The sequence below is a fragment of the Furipterus horrens genome, unplaced genomic scaffold (assembly GCF_987537825.1).
Source record: "Furipterus horrens unplaced genomic scaffold, mFurHor1.1.pri manual_scaffold_2, whole genome shotgun sequence".
NCBI classification, from domain to species: Eukaryota; Metazoa; Chordata; class Mammalia; order Chiroptera; family Furipteridae; genus Furipterus; species Furipterus horrens.
Window position 1 is genome coordinate 187,705,552 of NW_028327172.1, and position 21,729 is coordinate 187,727,280.

The 21,729-nt window shown below is 35.2% G+C and overlaps 1 protein-coding gene across 2 annotated transcripts in view; it reads right to left on the minus strand.

The window, feature by feature from the left end:
* The window catches only part of SLAIN2 (SLAIN family member 2), a 76,970-nt gene that overhangs the window by 35,788 nt on the left and 19,453 nt on the right, over positions 1 to 21,729 (minus strand). For both annotated transcript variants that reach the window (XM_090266907.1, XM_090266906.1), the window contains exons 2-4: positions 8,689 to 8,837; positions 4,271 to 4,435; positions 2,406 to 2,567 (exon numbers count right to left, since the gene is read on the minus strand). In XM_090266907.1, the coding sequence (XP_090123033.1) occupies positions 2,406 to 2,567; positions 4,271 to 4,435; positions 8,689 to 8,837 (476 nt within the window). The remainder of the gene's footprint in view (positions 1 to 2,405; positions 2,568 to 4,270; positions 4,436 to 8,688; positions 8,838 to 21,729) is intronic.

Genomic DNA, 21,729 nt, shown 5'->3' on the forward strand with positions numbered 1-21,729 from the left:
TTCCTCCTTATCCACAGTTCCACATTTTGTGGTTTCAGTTAATCATGGCCAACCATGGTCTGAAAATATTAAATGAAAAATCCCAGAAATAAACAATTCATAAGCTTTAAATTGTATGCAGTATGAAGTAGCATAATGAAATCTCACACCATCCCTCCCCAGTCCTGCCTGGGATGTGACTCACCCCTTTGTCCACTGTATATGCTGTATATACAGTACAAGAAGCTATTCTGAGAAAGATCACATTCACATGACTTTTATTATAGTATATTGCTATAACTGCTCTATTGTATTGTTAATTTCTTACTGTGCCTAATTTATAAATTAAATTTTATCATAGGTAGGTATATATAGGAAAAAACATAGCATGTATACAGTATCGGGCATCCACTGGGGGTCTTGGGAAATATTCACCGCTAAAAGCAGGACTGGGGGGCTACTGTACAAAGAAAGTGCTATCAGTATGATTCTCCAAAGTAGCGCATGAGAAGCACACCAGGGTTATCTATAAAACTGAACATTTCCAGGGCCCACCTAGCCCTTCAGTCAGGTCTGGGGACCACTAGAGTAACCAACAAGTTACTTAGTATCTTATAATAGCAAACATGGCACTGAAGTTACCCAGCAAAAGACAACAAAGTAGTGAAAAGAGTTGTTTCAGAAAAGAAAAATCCCAATCCCAATGCAGGCTCTCCACTAACAAGGGGAGCCTAAAGAAGTCACAATTACTACGAGATTGTGTGCTTCTCATCCTAAAAATGAAGAAGCTTAACCAGGCAACAGTTCAAATCTGAAATTCTACATTTCTATTACCAAAAATACTGGAGAAACAATGTTGTAAAAAAGAAAATCATTTTCTTAAAAAATATGGTGTTTTCAAGGAGAAATCACACAAATTTTTGGTATCTTTTTAAAATTCACCAGGAAAATCAATATTTGTGTATGTAGATGACTTAGAAAGGATTATTAAAGTAAGGCTAAAATTTATTTCACTTGTTACTACAGCACAATATGAAGCTATAGCAAATGCTTGCATTTCTAAGAAAATACTAGGGTCCAAAAAGTCAGGGTTCAAAAAGGAATTGGTGAGTTTACCCTAAGTTTGAGTTAGGCACCATTCTTTATTCTTTTCACATCCATGACAATAACTAGCCCCTCACCAGCTGACAATAACACAAACTGAGTGAGGCATTATACAAAATTACAGAAGAAGAGAGTACCAAGTTATTAGTTTCTAGGGCTGAAGATAAATAAAACAAGCATCAAGTCTTCCTATCTTTCTAAGGGAAGTTGCGTGAAAATGGGAAATGAGCCAGCAGAATAAGAAATAGTCTGCAGTTTCCTATTGTTATAACTTGATAAAGCTTACAACATATTTACATAAAAGAAAGGGTGTAAAACAAAGTTTTTGAACTCAATTATAGCAATGCTCTATTACCCTTAGCCTGCTATCACTGTGAAATGTGTGCTTCAGTGAGGATTTTTTTATTATAAAGGTTAAAGGTATAACCTTTATAATAATGATATTATAAAGGTTAAAGGTATAACCTTTATAATAATGATATTATAACAGAGATATTGCTTATTTCACACTTAAGCCCATGGTATCCACAATAAAATGTATAGGAAAGAATAATACTATAGCCACCATCTTACATTCAGATGAGAGCAAGGCATCCATGAATCCTTGAAATAGTATGAAAAACTTTGTGCTTATATACACATTTTGGGAATGATGGGGGACATAATTTTTATTGGATTTCTAAGGATGTCCATGACCTAAAAAAAATTGCAAAAACCACTTTGCAAAGAAACACCACATTTCATTCAATTTAAAGTCACAAAGCCAATGTTCGCATAAAGGTCCTTTTTATGTTCTACACCATTTGTCCTAAGGGACTAAAAAGTGGTGTGGGGGCTGCGAAAAAATCTTATTGTGTTCCTCATAGTATATAAAGAGACAATAGAGCATATTTGCGGTATTAAAATTTCATGAGGAGGGAGGTGGGAAAAAAAAGGGAAAATTATCTAAAAGGGCACCTTAGGAGGGCAATAATGAAAAACAAGTTGAGAAACACTGGTCTACACTAATAAAACCCAGAGTCATAGGGTAATAACTACACCAGTGAATTCCAGTGCAGAGAAACATGCAGGGTATGATCACCTGTCGTGGAAGCAGAGCAAAACTTGCCTGTCTTAGCCCCACATAGCAAACTGTTCTACATAAAATGGACCCTTGAAACAAGTTAATGAACAAACAAGTCCATATGTTGAATAAGCCTCTAAAATTTCAACATTTCTACTCTTACTACACTATTACTTTTCAATACTTTAAGATATATTTAATACCCACAACAAAATTACACTGAATGAAAGTTCTCAACTTGAACAATTAAAATACTTACTTTCTTCCTGCATCCGAGCTAAAATCTGCACATCAGTTACATCATTTAGCTTATAATTGGATCCAATAGAATCTTCATCTAATTCTGAAGCACTTAGCTCACTGTCTATAGAGGACTGAGGACTGAGTGGAGGATTTCTGTCTGATGAACTTTTCAAATTACCTTAAAAAAGAAAAAAATTCAAACTTTGGTAAAACAAAAATTGAATAAACATCTGTTGCAGTTAACTTGGTATTATATATTTTGATTCAGTTCATTATTATTTTGCTTTGTCTGCTTATAAAATCCCCAAATGTTGAATAAAAATTGACATTATTAAGAATAAAGAGGACTATGAAGATTCCTATATTATTGAATAAACACAAAACATTTTCATTTAACTCTAACTTATCTATCTTCTTACAAAACAGTTAAGCTTTCAACACAGTTCCCAGTAAGTAGTTTTCAATAATACACGTTAGACTTTAACTTTTACAAGATAGCCAATGATACTGCTTTATAAACAGATGAAGTTATGATGTGGTGTTTTCTCCTCCCAAATTCATAGTCATTAGCAAAAACCATCATCTTTTTCCCCGAATAAAAGCAACTACTTTTCCTAAACTAGAATACTATAATTTGGGGAAAATCAGGATTCCTTAGAAAGTTAGAAACAAACCAAAAAAAGAACACTAGTTTGTTTCTCCTCCATATTGCCATGTTTACAAAATTCCTTTGCTAAACCAGTAATGGTGATCCAAGGAATTCTCGGAAATTTAGGAGTGAAACACAAAAACGAGGTGAAGTAAATGACTAGATAAAATAAAAGTATTTTTCATTCTAAACCAAAAGGGGGATGGAAGACCGGCCAGAGGAATAAGGGATATGCATATCCAAAAGAGTCTAACTTGTTTCTAAGGAAATGCTTTCATGAGATCAACTTCTAGTGGAGAATAAAATCACAACAGGTCACTACTATTCCTAATACAAATTTATTTGAAACACTTGTTTTCCAGAATTCTCCACTGTAAGTTCCAACATGAAGGCACATAAGAGCAAGAATATGAAATAGTTAATGTTCACATTATCAAGAAGATAATAGGAATAGGAAAGTCAGGCTCAAATAGTGCCTGAATAAAAATCTTTTATATTAAACAAATACAGCAGATTAAACTTTTTAGGATGACAGTAATGGGTGAAGTTTGTAGCAAGTTAACAACCTATGTACAAAGCCAAAGACAGGGTCAATAAAGTCAACAGTCTAGGGAGCACTCACGTCAAAAATGTGAGATAGTTAACAACAGTTCTATTTTTAAGGAAGTTATAATAATTAGCCATAACAATAGTAGCATTAGGAGTAACTGAATGAGTGAATTCTAACAAACAGTAAGCCAGAGAGTAACATCTCAGTCACAGAACCAAAATGAAACATTCTTTCCCTAATTTACAGCAATATCTCTCTCCCATTTCATTTAGGACTTCAAAAACTCTCAGCACATTCACATAAAGCCTTATACTGTTATTTAAGTGCAGTATCAATATTAAAATCCTATTAAAAAGTTTTTATCTCTGTAGCTTTTACAACAAAGCAAGCTACTGAAAGTATCTACTGGTTAAAATAATCAAGCTTGAGATCCTATTTAATGAAGCCAGCTTTAAAAACTTTTAAGCACATGCTAAAGAAAACTTCATGGACGTAAACTGGCTTATCTGTATCCCTATGGTATAGTATCTGGTGCCAAGTAGCTCCTCAATGATATTTTCTCTAATCAGTTGAAAGTTTCACAAACAAAATAACTTGAACTACTAATGGATAAGGTATTTTCTGAGGTAGGGCAGTAAGTTAAAAACCATTCTTTAATTACTCCATTTCATTTTCTCCTTACCCGAATTTCCAGGAAGTATTAGCTGTTTGACTATCGGAGGTCGCACTGGGGTTGAGGACGGAGAATTGAAACCACTGCTATATGGGCTACTTGTATTTGGACTGTAAGGACTTGTGCAACTCATGGAGTTGAAAGGGTTATTATATAAGTTTTGCCTCTTGAGAGCTGCATTAATGAGAAGGGGAAATCAAATTTAATATATTTTATTACAAAATTTTTCCTATTAGGAAATTCGTTAAGTCATTATTTCAATACAGAAATATTCTAATAGTAGTGGGGGAACATATACCACATTAATAATTCCAACAAAATATTTTCATTAACTTAAATTGTTATGCAAGTAAAAGAGTAGTCACACCAAAAAACAAAATAATATCATAGAAAGACTGTCTCCTCAACAAATTATTAACCATTAAGTGAATTTACTTGTATCTTACTGGAAAGTTTATTCCACCTGAATCAACCCCGAATGACCTTTTAAAATAAAATGAATGTAAAAGCATATTTGTATTTTCTCATTTTTCTATCACAAACTGTATTGCATTTTAAAAAACTATGAAATAATGAGTTTTTAAAAATAACATTTTCAAAGTCTGAATTTTTGAAAAAGAAAGCAATATTAACTAATGGGTGAGGTTAATGTCAAAACATGAGAGAATTCTCTTTTTTTTCAAAGACCCTCCCCACACCGTTTCCTGGCCTAAAAAGACTATTTCTGCCAACAAAAAGAGTAAAAACTTTGTGCTATGCATATAAAATAGAAACAGTATAAAAACATGGCTAAGATATCAAGTAAAATTATATACAAAATAAAATACTTAAAATAGTATTTCTTTCTTCTACTTTAGTCTAAAATCCAGTTTATTCAATATTTCTGACCATCAGCAAAGCACTGTGTAGAAACAGAGATAAATGTGACATGCTGCTTTTTCTCAAGAGGCTTATAGCCAAGGAGTGCAGGCAGAAAGAAACAATAATTTCAAGACAAAATGAAATTAGTATTATAAAAGTGCAAAGGTTTGTGAAAATTAATAAGAGTAAGTTATCACCAACAGAGAAAGTAGATAAAGCTTTTTGGAAGGAGAGGAACTGCAGCAGTCTTGAGAATAAATAATAATTTGATATGAGACTGAACGTGGGGAAAGTATGTGCTTTCATCTGTCTGTGTTTATAAGCTGAACAGAAGCTGTGTCTTGAAAATGCACAGTATGTTCAGGGCATAAGAGTGAGTAAGCCAGAGAGGTAAAGCACGTGCTGAGGGACAAAACAGGAAACCAGCAGGGACCAGGTTATGGAAGGTCTGGAACACTACGCTCAGGAGTCTGAACTTGAACCAATAGCAATGATAATGCCATGCTCCCTCCCACATACCCACACAGGCCTCCCATGGAGCCTCTGAACATGCTGTTCTCTACCTGGAGCACCCTAATACTCTTTCAGTTCTCCTTAGCCCATTACATTTTTCTGAGTCTTTAGGACTCAGGGCAACACCACTTTCTGAGGTAAAATTCCTATTTCTCAAAGCACTGCATACTGTTCCTTTATTACAGCTCATCAGTTACAGATCATCAGTTAAAGTAATTACTTGTATTTACATTTCCCCTCCTAGATGATACACTCCATGAAAGTAGATACAGTGTTTTTCTCATGATGTATCCTCCACGCTTTTCCCAAAGCCAGCTACTATCAGGTTCCCAATAAATATTAACTGAATGTACACATGAATGAATAAGATTAATGTGAATACAGATGATACTGAATACTAACTATATGGATGAACAAAATCATTGAAACACAGAAGTGGGGCTAAAGAGAGACCTGGAGAATCCTAAACTTAAAAGATGGCCAGATGGGTAGGAGCAGGAGGAACACAAAGTTGAATGGGTACAGTGTTTTAGTACAGGACAACGAAAAGCTCTGGAGATGGGCAGAGGTGATGGCTGCCCAGCAATGTGAGTGCACTTCACACCACTGAACAGTATATTTAAAAATGGCTGAAGTGGACTATTCTATGTTACGTAAATTTTACTACACGCACACACACACACACACACACACACACACACACGCAGAAGAAAGAATACTCCAAGACTGAAAAGAAAACAGCAGGGAGGGTAGGAGAAGGGAAAAAGGATAATGCACCAGCATAAAAAGTGAAAGAACATCATAGGAACAAGTGGTAGTGCGCTGAGAGAAGCCGAGTGTGATGGAACAGAAACCATTCTGTCAAGCTTTCTTTGTCTCATTAAAAAAATACATTTAAAAAACAATCTTTCCTCCAACTTGGGAAGAGGGGTTCAGGACTATAGGTTCAAACCTGAAATAGTCAAGTTATTTTTCCTTTAAATATACATTATATTCATAGCCACAGGTATAAATAATATACAGCTGTAGCTATAAATATAATGTGCATATATGGCTATAAAATCTAGACATTGTTTAACAGATCTAGTACTTCATTACATCTACTTTTGGTTCAAGAGTAACAGCTTCTCTTACACATTCTCACTATCTTTAATACCCTTTATAATAAAGCAAAAAGCCACTCACTCAAACTGCTATTTCTGAAATACAACAACTTTGGTTTTCTCTTCTAAGTCCAAGTTGCTAATTGCCAATTGCTAATATTTCCCATTTCTTAGGATATTTTAAACCAGGAATTGGTGAACTATACCCCTGTGAGCCAAATCCAGCCCATAACCTGTTTTTGTAAATTAAGTTTTATTGGAACACTGCCATGCTTGTTCATTTATGTATTATCAATGGCTGCTTCTGTGCAATAAGGCAAAGTTGAGTGTTGAGTAACTGCAACAGACACCTCGTAACCCACAAAGCCTCACTATTTACTATCTGGCCCTTCACAAAAAAAGTCTGCCAACCCGTTTTATATGTTTATTTATCTATTTATTGTCTGCTTCCTCTATTAGAATATAAGATCTAGGAAGTAAGGGACTTTTTGATCTATTCTATCCATTGCCATGGCCTCAGAGTTAAGAACAATGCCCACCCAGCACACAGCAAGTTATGAACATATACTTTTGAATTACGAAAAATTTTAATTAAATTGTACTTAAAATGTACTTACATTATTTCTAAGGTAAGATAGAGTACTGGAAAACTTTTTCTAAAAATGTTTTAAATAAAAGTCTAAATAATATCTTTTAACTGAAATGCCAAAAACTTTCCAGTTGTTTCCAATTGTGAAATACTAGCTTGTCTACTAGTCTGTCTATATATTTCTAAAAACCTCTTATGAATGTAATTTAAATCAAGCTCCAGGATATAATTCTAAAAACATTTGCTATCCAGACAAAAAACATTTAAAAAAGTACATAAAGGCTATTGCTTTTTACAAAGGGATTCTCTAAACAGGGGAAAAGACTTTAGTGTCAAAATAGGCTCAGAAGCTCTGTAATCATATCCTAGATGTTATTTTCATATACTAACCATTACTCCTTTACAACCAACCAACAGCAATTCACTTTACGCCCATTTACCTGTTTACTTTCCCTTTGCCTCCCATTACCATTTTCAGCTTACAGTCTAACAAGAGCACATTATTTTGATAGTAACACCAAAAATAAGTGATACAAAGCAAGGAATTAAAAAATCTATTTAGGATTAGTAATCATATATCAATCCTTTATTACAAGAGTATTCCAAAGAAGAGTGACATTCTTGAGAGACTTCCTACATTTCTACCCACACAGGCATGCTACATTAAATGCCATAGGCACATTCTTCCAGCTTTCTCAATACTATAAACAAAAGAGCATAAAGGCAATTTAAACTTGAAATGCCAAGTTAAAAGGGGGAAAAAAACAAAGCATGACAAGGAAGGGAAATGAATACAATTACTAAGCACCTACAATGAGTCAGAAAAACATGTTAGGCTCTTTCATAAACATCACTATTTAACCCTTAAAACAAAATTATAAGGTTTTTTATTCATTCTTATGAGAAAACTTAAGTAATGCACAGAGTCACACAGTACCTAAGTGCTAGAGAGAGAACAAGGTCTTTTGGGTTCTCAACCTGTATCTTTCTACCACATCAGAATTTCCTCAAGGGCAGGGAGATAATTTTAGATAACACCAGACAATTATTTTTTAAATAGTTATTGGTCTTAACTTGTATTAGGAAAAACAAAAAACAAAACTATCACATAAAACCCAATATTTCTTGAATATTATTCTTCAGAATAAAAGAATAAAAATGAGGAGATTAAAAAAAGTGAAGTAAATAAAAGAACAAGGTTATGTGCACATGGCAAAAACTCATGAGGCATGTACAACAAGATTTGAAAAACATTACCAAGCAAAGAACTGCCTTCCTAAAAAAATGCTTCAACATATATTTGTGGTATTTTTTTTAAAGAAAGCAAAGAGATGAATTTACAGGTAAAAGTACAGACATACCTGACATAGTTTGATCAAGTTTGTGGATAAGAGATTTTTTAGCACACTCAACATCAGGACTTGGGTAGTCCAACACTTGTCTGCACCAAACTAACGGGCTAACTGATTTTTGCATTGGTGTAAGTTTTTTCTTTGGTGATGAATACAACCTAGAAGAAAAACAAAAACGAAAGGGTAATAATCATTATTAAGCACAAGGTTAAAAGTCAGGGATCCGTTTGAATAGATTTAAATGGAGGAGGGGAGTAAAAATAACGGACTATGTTTTAAATCACCCACATTTACTTTGTGTACAGGAAGAAAATGACATTATAACCATCAATATAAACCCATAGTAAATGAACCTAAATGAGGTCAACTGCCCAATCCAAAAATGTGTCATATTTTTCTCTTTTACTCTCTTCACAAAAAACTATGGGAAACAACTATCTTTAAACTAGTTTATTCTGTTTTCAATAGCACTTAACTTCCTAATACAACCATGTCATTTAGACCTGTGTAGGAGGCAGAATGGAAAAGGTAAATATTTTGCTTGCTATTTCCCAGTTCTCTTCCTACCACAAACCACACAAAAACCTACCATTAGTAATTCATTTCTTCTAGTTAAGCAGTACCCATACTGTAGACTTCTTTCAAACAATAATACTTCAGAAAAAAAGCAACACTTTAAGTCCTTAGTAACTGAATATGAATGGATTTATGAAATTACATCAATCTAAGGAAAGAGGGGGCAATATTTTACAAATAAGTGCCTCGGTAAGGTATACGAAAAGAAAAAGGAGAGCAGAAGAGAGGGGCAGGGTGTACTTAAATTTCCTATTTTGTAATTGTTTCTCAAATTAGTCCCTATTTTTTCAATTGGTATTGATTTATTTCAAAAGTGACTCCATATGAAAAATGTGAAGTTACTTGAATTCTAACCAGAGTGGCTTTAACTCAACACATTTTTGAAGTGGAATTAACAAAATTATGCTTTAATATATCTATATACTTAAATGTCTCAATAAAGCAAGGAATTAGTAATTGTACATTTTACATTAATTGAGTCAGAGCAATAAAATGAAGTGTATTCTGGAATAATACAGTACTGGAACTGAAAAAACACTTTACAAAGGCAGCATATACATTTTCTATCCCTTTGCTCTTCTCCCCTATCTATAACTTAAGTCCGTCATTCACTTCTATTATTTAACTCTGATCAAGATCATCAACACTAATAGAGGAAAACGATCATTTGTCTAGTCCATAATCCATATTCATCTGGACAAAAATAATAAGATAGAATTCTGATTTATGAAATAACTAACAATTTTAAATGAAAATGAAATCAATGGGTTTCATTCTATTACTTCCAACTTAAATACTGCAAATGTCTCTTAACAAATCTCTGCCTCAGCATCCTGGTTTTCACTGTGATAATATCATACACTGATATGATAATTGGCACAAAATTATTTTTCAATCAGGGAACCTTTTGATCATGATTTCAAAGTACTTCTGAACCTGCCAGAGGACACATGAGCTGGGCTGTAGCATGCAAGACCAACGTGTTTCAGTCCCTGAATTTTAAACAGAAAATCTCAAATAAAAATATTTGCAGTAACAATACATGTCACCCCTCTGCTCATTTCTTACAAACACAAAACTTCTTCAAAATAACCATTTGGCCCTGGCCAGTGGCTCGGCTGGTTGGAGCATCATTCTGTACACCAAAAGGACATAGCTTGGATCCCTGGTCAGGGTGCATATGTGAGGCAACCATTGATGTTTCTCTCTCTCTCCCTACCCTGCCCCTCTCTAACATCAATCAACATATTGTTGGGTGAGGATTAAAAAAAAAAAAAAAAAAAAACCATTTTGCCTACTATAAACCTTTTTTTTCCATCTGACACTTTTGAATTTCTTTAATAATATATGGTTTAATCAAGAGGGATGTATTTCTGATTGACACAGCCAGTTTATTGATGGTTAATGCAACTTGCAACAGGTTGAGATTTGTCAAGTTTTTACTTGCCAAAAAAATTTGAAACCTATTACTTCATTACCCTATTTTTGCTACAATTAAGTCATAGAGGTCCAGCAGGGAGTTGAGCCTCCACCCCTACCCAGCATCAAGGAGGTCAAAGGAGGCGATGCAAAGTGGGCCACCTTGTCTCCCTTTTTCCCACCCCTAATGTATCAGCAGGATACAGTAGGGATCTGAACACCCACCCCCATCCAGGCCCACGCACTACACATAAATAAGGTGACTGACTGACTACTGAAAAAGAAAAAATATAATTATGAGTCTCGCAATGTAACGCCCAGAATGTTCAGAATGTGAATTGAAAATCACTCATTATAGCAAGAACACAAGGAGGGACAAAGAACAGAAACAATTGAGTCAAGTTGAAAATGAAAAGCAAAAATAAATGAATTAATGAATGAATGGATATGGCAGACATAAATCAAATAACAGCAAGACAACTAGAGAGATGGAGTTTAAAATAAATATTACTAGAGACAAAAAGAAACATCAATAAATCAGAAAGATCTAACAATTAAATACAAACATACCTAATAACAGTGTTACAGCCGCTCGGTGATTTACAAGCTAGGAAACCCCAGCCCAGCTCCTTCCCATAGCCCCTACCTCCCCTTCTAAATTCTTGTGACTTATAAATTTATAACTCTTGTAAAGTTATGTCTTACAGCATATCTAGCCTTTTGCCAAGATAATGGGTTTACAGAGAATTCGACCGTGATTAAAAGCTGCAGCTACAGCCAGAGATAACCTTATGGCCCCTGTGAACTGCCAGACGCTCCTGCAGCACTGCCCAGCCCCCTGCTTCCCAAGGCTGCTACCCGCCAAAGAAGAAACAGAGTCCCTATAAAACCCTATCCCCGCTCTATTCGGGGTCAGCGCCATTTTGGAGACTTGGTCTCGGCCGGGCCGCCGGCAATAAACCTCTTGCTTACTCTATACACGGCCTCAGTGTTCAGTCTCACCTGTGTAGCCGCAACAGTAAAATTGAAAGGAAAATGAGACAATTCAGAAAATTTGTTTGGGTTATCAATAGTCCCCCCTCAACTGAAAAAAGAACTGGAGAATTAATAATGATATAGAAGACTTGAACAACATTATCAATCAATGTTACTTAACCAATACTTATGGTGTACTTTAACCAACAATAACAGAATACGCATTCTTTTTGAGTGTAAGTGGAACAGTTTCCAGGATAGAACATCTAGACCATAAAAGTTTTACTGAATTTGAAAGAACTGAAATTCATTAATGTTGGTTCTCTGACCACAATGGAATTAGATTAGAAACCGAAATTTCATAAATCCCAAATATCTGGAAATTAAAAAACATCCTCATAAATACCCACGGGTCAAAGAACACATCACAAGGGAAGTTAGAAAATATCTTGACCTGAACACAAAACTAACATTCTGATAAATAAGTGATGAAACTAATGAAGTGCTTAGAGGAAAATGTATCATTTAAAACACTTATCAGGAAAGAAAAGAGGTCTCAAATCAACAATCTAAGCATTAAAAAAATAAAATAAGAGCAAATTAAGCCCAAGACAGTAAGAAGGAAGGGAATTATAATTATTGGTAGAAAACTTAAATAGAAAAATAGAAGAAAAAAACCCAAAGTTTGCTTTTTAAAATAATCAAATATTAACAAATCTTTTTATTTACCTAAAAAATGAGAGAAACCATAAATTACCAAAATCAGAAATAATAATCAGTGTGAACATTGCTACAAACATTACCAATACCTAAAGAATTTTATTATAAGGGAGTAATACTATAAGGAAGCATTATGGACAACTTTATGCCAACAAACCACATATTTAGGTTAGACAAATTCCCAGAAAGATACAAGTTACAAATGCAACTCAAGAATAAACAGAGAATCTGAAGATATTTATAAAAAGAAATTAATTAGTAAATAAAATCTTCCTGGAAAAAAAAAGCCCAGGCCCAGACGCCTTCAGTTATTAATTTTATCAATACCAAGGAAAAACTAATGCTAATTCTACACAAACTCTGTTAGAAAAATAAATCTAATGGTGAAAGACTGAATGCTTTTCCTAAGACTGGGAATAAAGTTAAGAATATCTACTCTCATTCCTATTCAGTGCTGTACTGGATATACAGTCTCATTCCTATTCAATGCTGTACTGGAGTGTCTAGCCAGAGCAATAAGGCAAGAAAAAGAAATTAAAGGCATCTTTATTGGAAAGAAGGAAGTAAAATTGTCTTTATTCACAGACAACATAATCCTGTATACAGAAAATCCTCTGTAGGAACCTACTCCAAAACCCCCAAATAAAAAATCCAACTCAAATAAATGTGTTTAGCAAGGTCACAGGATATAAGATCAATAGGCAAAACAAATCAACTGTATTTCTATATATTATCAATTAACAATTGATAATGTAACAATTTCATTCAGAACAGCATCAAAAAGAATAAAATACTTAGGAATAAATTTAACAAAGTGCGAGAGCTTTATTCTGAAAATGATGAAACGTTGCTGAGAGAAATTACAGACAACAAATAAATGGAGATGTACCATGTTCATAGATCTGAAGACTCACTATTGTCAAGTTGTAAATCCTTCCAAATTGATCTATCTACAAAATCAACGTGATTCCTAAAAATAAATCTCAGCAGGCATTTTCATAGAAGTTGACAAGGTAATCTTAAATCTCATAGGAAAATATAAAGAGCAAAGCATGGTTAAAACAATTCTTAAAAAGAAAAAAAAATTTTTAATTAAAAAAATTTTTGGTCTTGTTCTCTTCCAATCCATTCTATACATTGCAGCCAAATTGTTTTCTAAAATAGAAATCTGACTTTATAATACTCCCTGGCTAAAAATTCTGTGCCAGTTTCCTTTTTCCCTTAGGATAGTCTCCAAAAAAAGGGGGCTCCCACAGTCCTTACACACAAGCAATGAAAAAAACTGTTTCAGTACTTTTTTTTTTTTTTAAATAAAAAGCTTTACTTCACACCCTTTTCCAACACCCATATCTAAATAACATCCATATGGTACTAATTCTATTCCAGGAAAGAGCTTTCACTTCTAGGTCATTTGTACATACTGTTCTCCTTGCCTGAAACAAATTTCATTCCACCTCTTGCTTACCTCACTCTACCCTGTCCAACTTCAGCCAGTCCATTTCTACTTTCAACTGAGTCTCAGCTTACATGTCACTTATTCAGGGGAACCTCCCTTGAACATCTTTGCAGCCACTTAGATATATCCTATCAAAAAGGAAATTCCACCTCCCTCATTCCAATTTAAAAGACTTAATTTATATTTTCTTTTTTTTTGTTCTGTTTGAATTTTTGCACTGTTATTTATAAGCTGGAAGAGACATTTAAAAAATGTGCTAGAGGTAATAAAAATGCTACAATATGGATGAACCTCAAAAACATTATGTTAAGTAAAAGCCAGCCACAAAAGACCACACACACTATATAATTTCACTTATATGCAATGTCTAGAACAGGCAAATCTATGAGACAGAAAGTACAATAGATTGGTGGTTGCCTAAGGATGGGAGAGCGGGTGGAAAAGAGGAATAGGAATTGACTGCTAATGGGTACAAATTTTCTTTTGGAGATGTTGAAAATATTCCAAAATAGGATTATGGCGATGGTTGTACTATTATATTCTACTAATATAATAAAAAATCACTGAATACTGAAAATCATAGTACACTTTAAACAGGTGAATTTTTTGATATGTACTGTATTTATATTTCAATAAAGTGATTTAAAATAGCTTTTCAGGATACTGCTTTTCCCCTCAGAAGAGCAATTTTCAACTCTTTTAATCTCATAGCACATATGAACTAATTAATAAAATCCTGTGGCACTCCAAAAAAGATATTTTTTGCCGACCTGAGAAACAAATAGGTATAATTTTATTCATTCACACCAGACAGCTATTGTGGTATTGGCTGTTGTCATTTTTTATTTGACAATCTAAGGGAAAAAAGGTGAGTGCCTCTGACTAAATAGTCAGGTACTGCAGGTTTTAAAAATTCCTGTGGCACACTGGTTGAAAATCACTGCTATGGAACAATCATTACAAAGGAATTCAACACCACTAAATATAATTTATGCATTGTTAAATACTTAAATAACTAGTAAAAATGCAATTAAGAATATGAATATAATAAAACCGACAATTAAAAAATCATATGTTGCCCATATGTCACACACCTGTATTGTATGACTGGTGATAAATACAACTAAGAATATAACTTTATTACTTTTTAAAAGTATAACAACTTTAAGTAATACAGAAAGGTATAAACATATGGTGTGATAATAACAGCTTTTCTCCTACCACCTCTATCCCCCTGAAGTTATTTACTGTTTGGAGTATGTCTCTCCTGACTTTTCTAGGCATATACACATAGTAGATATAAATCAATAATGGATTTAGGAAGGGAGACTGGAGATACTTTGGTGAATTTACGGTAACTATAGTAATCACTTTTCATATTGTAGTCATCTAAAGCTAAGAACAACAAAAATTTAACTTTTCTTAAGGATAAAATAAGTTATATTAAAATTTTTATTGAAATAGATTTCTTTAGATTGGTGTACAACTGTTATGGATAGAAGAAAATCAAATTGTAACACCTCAAAATCATCCTTCTCTATATACTGAGTAGGCATATTCAAGGCAAAAGAACAGAGCCTCTGTCTTCATAAAGTTGGATATGTAACCTTGGCATTTAGAGATAATCAAATGTACCTGGATGAACGCTGAATAAAACAACCATAATCGCAATGTTTAAAAATATGTACAAAAAAGATAAAACAAACCAAAGTAAGATCAAAGTAGCCATTTTGAGATTGTAATTTTGTTTCTATTTTTATAACTGTATTTTTTTTAACACTTTCATTAATAAGAGTATCTTTGGCTTTACCCACAACTAATTATAATTGAATAATTCTGAACTATTACGATACATTGCTTAATAATGATTTAACAAGCTTTCTTAGTCAATGTGGCAATAATAATAAATATTATTATTTATATTTTATCAAGTGCTTATTACATGCCAGGCATGGTTTCAGTATTTTAATTATACTAACTCTTCCAACCTTCACAATGAATCAACCTATGAGATGGGTACTATTATAATGTACTATTTACAGATGAGTTCAGAGACACAGCAAGATAAATGTCTTGTCCAAGGTAGCACAGCTATGAAGAGACAAAACAAGAATTGCTCCAGAACCTGTGCTCTTAACTATTATTGCATAATACCATTAAAAAAAAAAATGCCAAAGATCCTTAGGTTAAAGAGTTCAATATAGTACCATTCTAACAGCCTATTGCTATTCCCTGCTCTCCTTTGCTAAGCCCTACCAACCGTTAAATGTAAGTTGTAATCAATCCTATTATTCCAACACAAAAATCATATTTCAACTGAAGAAAAATATCTTCAGTCCATATATATATATATATAAAGTCTTCTTGAAAATTTAGATTGATCATAATGCCATTTATTATTACACAGGGGAACAATTTTTAACATAATTCCCGTTGAGTTAGATTTTCCAGCGGTTTTAGACTTAAATAGGCATGCTGATTTCAAAACTGCAGTTAGTTTTCTTCTATCACATCAAGTTTTTTCTGTACAGCGTATCTTAATGCAATCAGGCTAGATAGAGCCTGGATCAAGGGAAGCACTAGTGCTCTCCTATTGGCTGAGAGCAAACCACCCTCAAGTGGGGAGGGGTGGGGGACGACCTTGGAGACCATAAGACAGGTTCATATTTGTCTAGGCTGTTCAGTTACACATGAGACAGTGTGGTGAGAGGTTGTGTGCCACTCTATATAGTGAATCGTATTCCAAAGTGTAGTCCGAGTTCTTGTCTGAATACAAGGAGTTAGCAGAATTTTTTTATTTACATATGTACTTATTTCCTTTCCTTCAGATCATGTCTGCCTCTGCTATTTCTCATCATAAGTGCCTAAACAACCCTAACTCGTTTCGTTATATCTGTGGCAGTTTCACCATTCCCAAAGGACTAACATCAGTGCATTTGTCAGGCAAGCCCTATTTTGCATATTTTAAAGTAAAACTTCATAATTAAGATAAGTCTTAGACCCCTCACAAGGTGTGCAAGCAGTGTGTTGAGTTTACAGATGTGGGCGAAGGGAACATGTGATGAATTGCCATTTGGTATACCGATGGTTTGGTGAGAGCCCAGAGATCATTCAAGTGACTGTTACTTTTGTATAGTGAAAACATCAGGATATAACAAGAAAAGTAAATGTAAAATAGAGTATCCTAGTCTACCATCAGCTATATGCCCAGTGCCTCATTCAGCTGAACTCCCAGGGCCAGTTTTCATTGAACTGCCCTCTTTCAAAAAACAGGAGTATGGTGAAAAACTAAGTGACAGCAACGATGAAGATTTTGAAATTGAAGATGACTATGCATGAGTTGAATGATTTGGCATGAGATTTGGGACTATCCAAAAAGGCTTCAGAACTCCTAGCATCAAGACTGCACGAGAAAATCTTGCTTGAAAAAGGAGTGAAGGCATCCTACTTTCGATCAAGAGAAAGTGCAGTTCTGCAGTACTTTCAAAGTGACAGTGGCTCTGTGTCGTCGTCGTCGGCAGCCGTCCGTCTCGAGAGACGATGGTGTAGCTTCTTAAGAGTCTATCTGCACCGCCGAGAATGGCTGTGCAGTCCGACTCGGGAGTGACACGGTATCTGTCTCCTCCCATGTTGAATCGACATCTTGCGATGACGCTGGAGTGTCCTCTCCAGTGAAGCTGAAGCTACAGAGCCTGGGCAGGGTGATATGGAGGGTCTGCTGTTGCCCATGCAGCAGACCCCCCTTCTCTTCACAGCTGAAGATCCAAGGGAAAGACGGAGTCAATACAGCTTGGCTTCAGGTGCGCCGCAGGAGTTGCCGGTGTTGACTACAACATCAAACCACCTTAGGGACTCCGGCTCCGGATTTTCTGTCGGGGTTTACTCCCTTAGCCTTTCCCCTGAAGAGGTATGCCGCAAGGCAGCGGAGGTTTTTTGGAGTCAGAGTTTTCCTTCTCTGATGTGCCCTGACTGGAAGATCGAACCAGCGACACTTAGCTCGCAGGCCGACGCTCAATCCACTGAGCCAAACCAGCCAGGGTCAGTGTATTGCCATAATATACATGGTTTAATGGAGGAATTGGAAATTCCAATCTATAATGCAACTGAATGGCTAGTGTTCATCGATAGCTCAAAGCAGAGCTTGAAGTGTGTCCTCCTCCACAATGGCAATTTATTTGGTGCAGTATCAACTGGCCATTCAGTTTGATTTCGTGAAGAATATGAAGACATAAAGAGAGTCATTGATCTGTTGCAATATCACAAGCACATTTGGATCATCTGTGTTGACCTTAAAATGGTCTGCTTCCTTCTTGGTCAGCAACATGGATTCACCAAATATCCCTGTTTTCTGTGTATGTGGGACAGCAGAGCTCGTGACAAGCATTGAGTGGAGTCAAACTGGCCTCCAAAATCTGACCACAAACCTGGTGATCAAACATTCTACATGAGCCACTTGTTGACAGAAAGAACATTATATTCCCACCTCTGCACATAGAACTGGGTCTCATGAAGCCATTCGTTAAAGCTTTGCCAACTGAAGGAAACTGTTTCAAGTATCTCATTTTGGCATTTCCTAGCCTGTTGTTTGAAAAGATAAAATACCTTAATATGTCTGGTAGCAGAACTTTACTACTTGTACACAATTTGACTTACAGTAATAATATATAGCCTTTATATGAATAAAATTATTCTAAATAAACAGAATATTCAGGTAATTTTTTCTTTATTTTCCTTTGTATGTACATTTTGTATGATTTTGGGGACAAAGGGAGGGTATCCTGTACCTTAAAAAGTTGTCGTGCTTGAGAAAAACTGGGGTCGTTTTTGGATTCAGATGCCAAAAGTTAGTCAAAAACAAGTGTCAGATCTAATTCAAAGGAAATTCTGTTCCCCAGTGTTGTATTTGACCCACTAGCTGACCTAAAGCTAGTTACAGCATGTTATACTGTATTTATATGAAGAAACATAAAATACCCTTCTGGTTTTTAGAGGACTAACATCCGTGTTACCAATAATAACGGTAATTATTAGTAAGGCAAATTCATCCGTAAAGTCTTAGAGCAGAACTGAAGGGACATTAGCTGCAGGGCAGGATATATACCTAAACAGCAGGTATGACGGCAGAACACAGCATGGTGAACCCAAAAGTAGGGCAGAGCAAGGAGAGCAGACAGAAGAAAAGCTTTAAAGTACATAATAAAACCAAAACTTTTAGATAGTGACACTATGCTTCCATTTTCATTTCATGATTCTTTTGACTCTCATTCCAGTATGGCATTGGCTTTTTAATTTTAAGAAAATCAAAACAATTTTGATATTCCCTAAGATGTCACAGAACTGAGGCTGGAAACTACTTCTTTAAAGACAAACTTCTAGCATTGAGGACTAGCCATATACTGCTGGGAAATAATAGTTATGGCGAGACCAACTGAGAGGGCAGTAATCAGAAATTAAGTTCCTTTTTTGAGAAAAGACCCCAGGAAAACTGCAGTTTCAAACTATAGCAGACTCTGCAAATTGTCACAATATTTGCAATGCAAGAGACATATCGTTTGAGCCACAATCTCATACAAAGATAGCAACTACTACTGATTCAATTTTTTAGTCCACAGAAAACATACATGGGTATATGTATATATACACAGATACGTTACATACATAAAGATGTGTGTGTAATCTACACTGATTCTTTTAGAGCTTGTTAATAACTAACTCCTTTATCTTAGAAATACATTAAACAGGATCTTATCCTGTAGTGTAGAAGCTGTGGTATGGCGAAAAGTTCTAACTTTCAGTAAATAGTATATTCTTCAAATCCCAGATAATAATAATGCATACTTTAATGACTTCTAATTGTCAAGTAAAGTTAGGTTTTAAAAATTAATATTTATTTTGAATTTTTGAGAAGGTTTCTGCAAAAGTGTTATCTGAGAAGATATGAGCATAAAGTTAAAATCCACAAAACATTGGTAACAAAGGTTTAGTAATACAATCTTTTATCCACTATGTGAAAATATGACCCAAATAAGAATAAAAGAAAATCTAAATACATGTATTTAGATACAAATATATTTAAACATATATATTTAAATGTATGTATTTAACCTCAACAATAGGTTAGCCTAGAATATTAGGTAACTTAAGTGCTAAAGATAATTTGTCAATATTTTTTTGTTAAATGCCAGAGTAGGAAGACAGAATGGTATTCTATACCCTGCTTATGGAGTTAATGTTAATATTAAGACCCATCCAGACATTCTCTTCTCTTTCAAGTTATAGAGAAAGAAAGATAAGAGTGGGTACGTGTGAGGATTCCTGAAGCATACTGTATGCTGAGATGATCAGAAAGCATAAAACACATTTGAGGAGGGATAGTATTGTTAGAAGGCATTGTCCTGGAGAGAAAACCCAATATACAGTAGTCCCCCTCTATATCGCGGTTCATTTATCACGGCCTCATTATATTGCGGGATTTTTAAAAATACTATACTTAATTATTTATCGTGGATTTTTCACTATATCGTGGCATTTTGTGGTACTGTATATGTATGTTGTTAAAGTTATATAGGTTTAAGAGTGTAGAATATATTTAAGAACATAAATAGTGTTTATAAAAGTGTGCAAAAGGTTAATAAGGGAGTGGGAAAGGATAATAAGGGACTGGGAACGGTATATAAGTGTGTGGGAAGGGTTTATAAAGCCTTAAAATATATATAAATACTAAAATAAATAAAAGGTTCCCACTTCGCAGATTTTCATCTATCGCGGGGGGTCTAGAATGTAATACCTGCGATAAGTGAGGGAATACTGTAGTCCTAACCCCTGGCTGGTTTGGCTCAGTGGATTGAGCGTTGGCCTGCGAGCTAAGTGTCGCTGGTTCGATCTTCCAGTCAGGGCACATCAGAGAAGGAAAACTCTGACTCCAAAATACCTCCGCTGCCTTGCGGCATACCTCTTCAGGGGAAAGGCTAAGGGAGTAAACCCCGACAGAAAATCCGGAGCCGGAGTCCCTAAGGCGGTTTGATGTTGTAGTCAACACCGGCAACTCCTGCGGCGCACCTGAAGCCAAGCTGTATTGACTCCGTCTTTCCCTTGGACCCTTCAGCTGCGAAGAGAGGGGGGGTCTGCTGCATGGGCAACAGCAGACCCTCCATATCACCCTGCCCAGGCTCTGTAGCTTCAGCTTCACTGGAGAGGACACTCCAGCGTCATCGCAAGATGTCGATTCAACACGGGAGGAGACAGATACCGTGTCACTCCCGAGTCGGACTGCACAGCCATTCTCGGCGGTGCAGATAGACTCTTAAGAAGCTACACCATCGTCTCTCGAGACGGACGGCTGCCGACGACGACGACTGTAGTCCTAAAGAGTTTGTAGTTATGTGTATAGTTACAAATAATATAACTATTTTTTATGTGGGACTCTTGGGTATCTCAACAGCAGAAATAAGAATATTTTATTTTATTATCATTATTTTATTTTTGGTTTTTCAATTACAGTTGTCCCATTTTTATCCCATTGCTCTCCTGCACCCAGCCCACCCAGGAATAAGAATATTTTATATCGTCCTGACCGGCATGGCTTAGTTGGTTAGGTGTTGTCCTATTAAGCAAAATGCCCCAGGTTTGACTCTTGGTCAGGGAACATGCCTGGGTTGGGGGTTCGGGAAACGGTCAGAGTGCATATGAGAGGCAACTGAGCGATTTTTCTCTCTCACATAGATGTTTCTCATCTTCTCACTCCCTTTTCCCTCTAAATATAAGTAAATAAAATCTTTTAAAAAAACAGAATATCTTGATGGACTTCCGGCCAAGATGGAGACATAGACAGACACGCTGCATCTCCCTCCACAACTAAGAAGGAATACAATTACCTGAAAACTAGAAACAACCGAAGTTCCAGA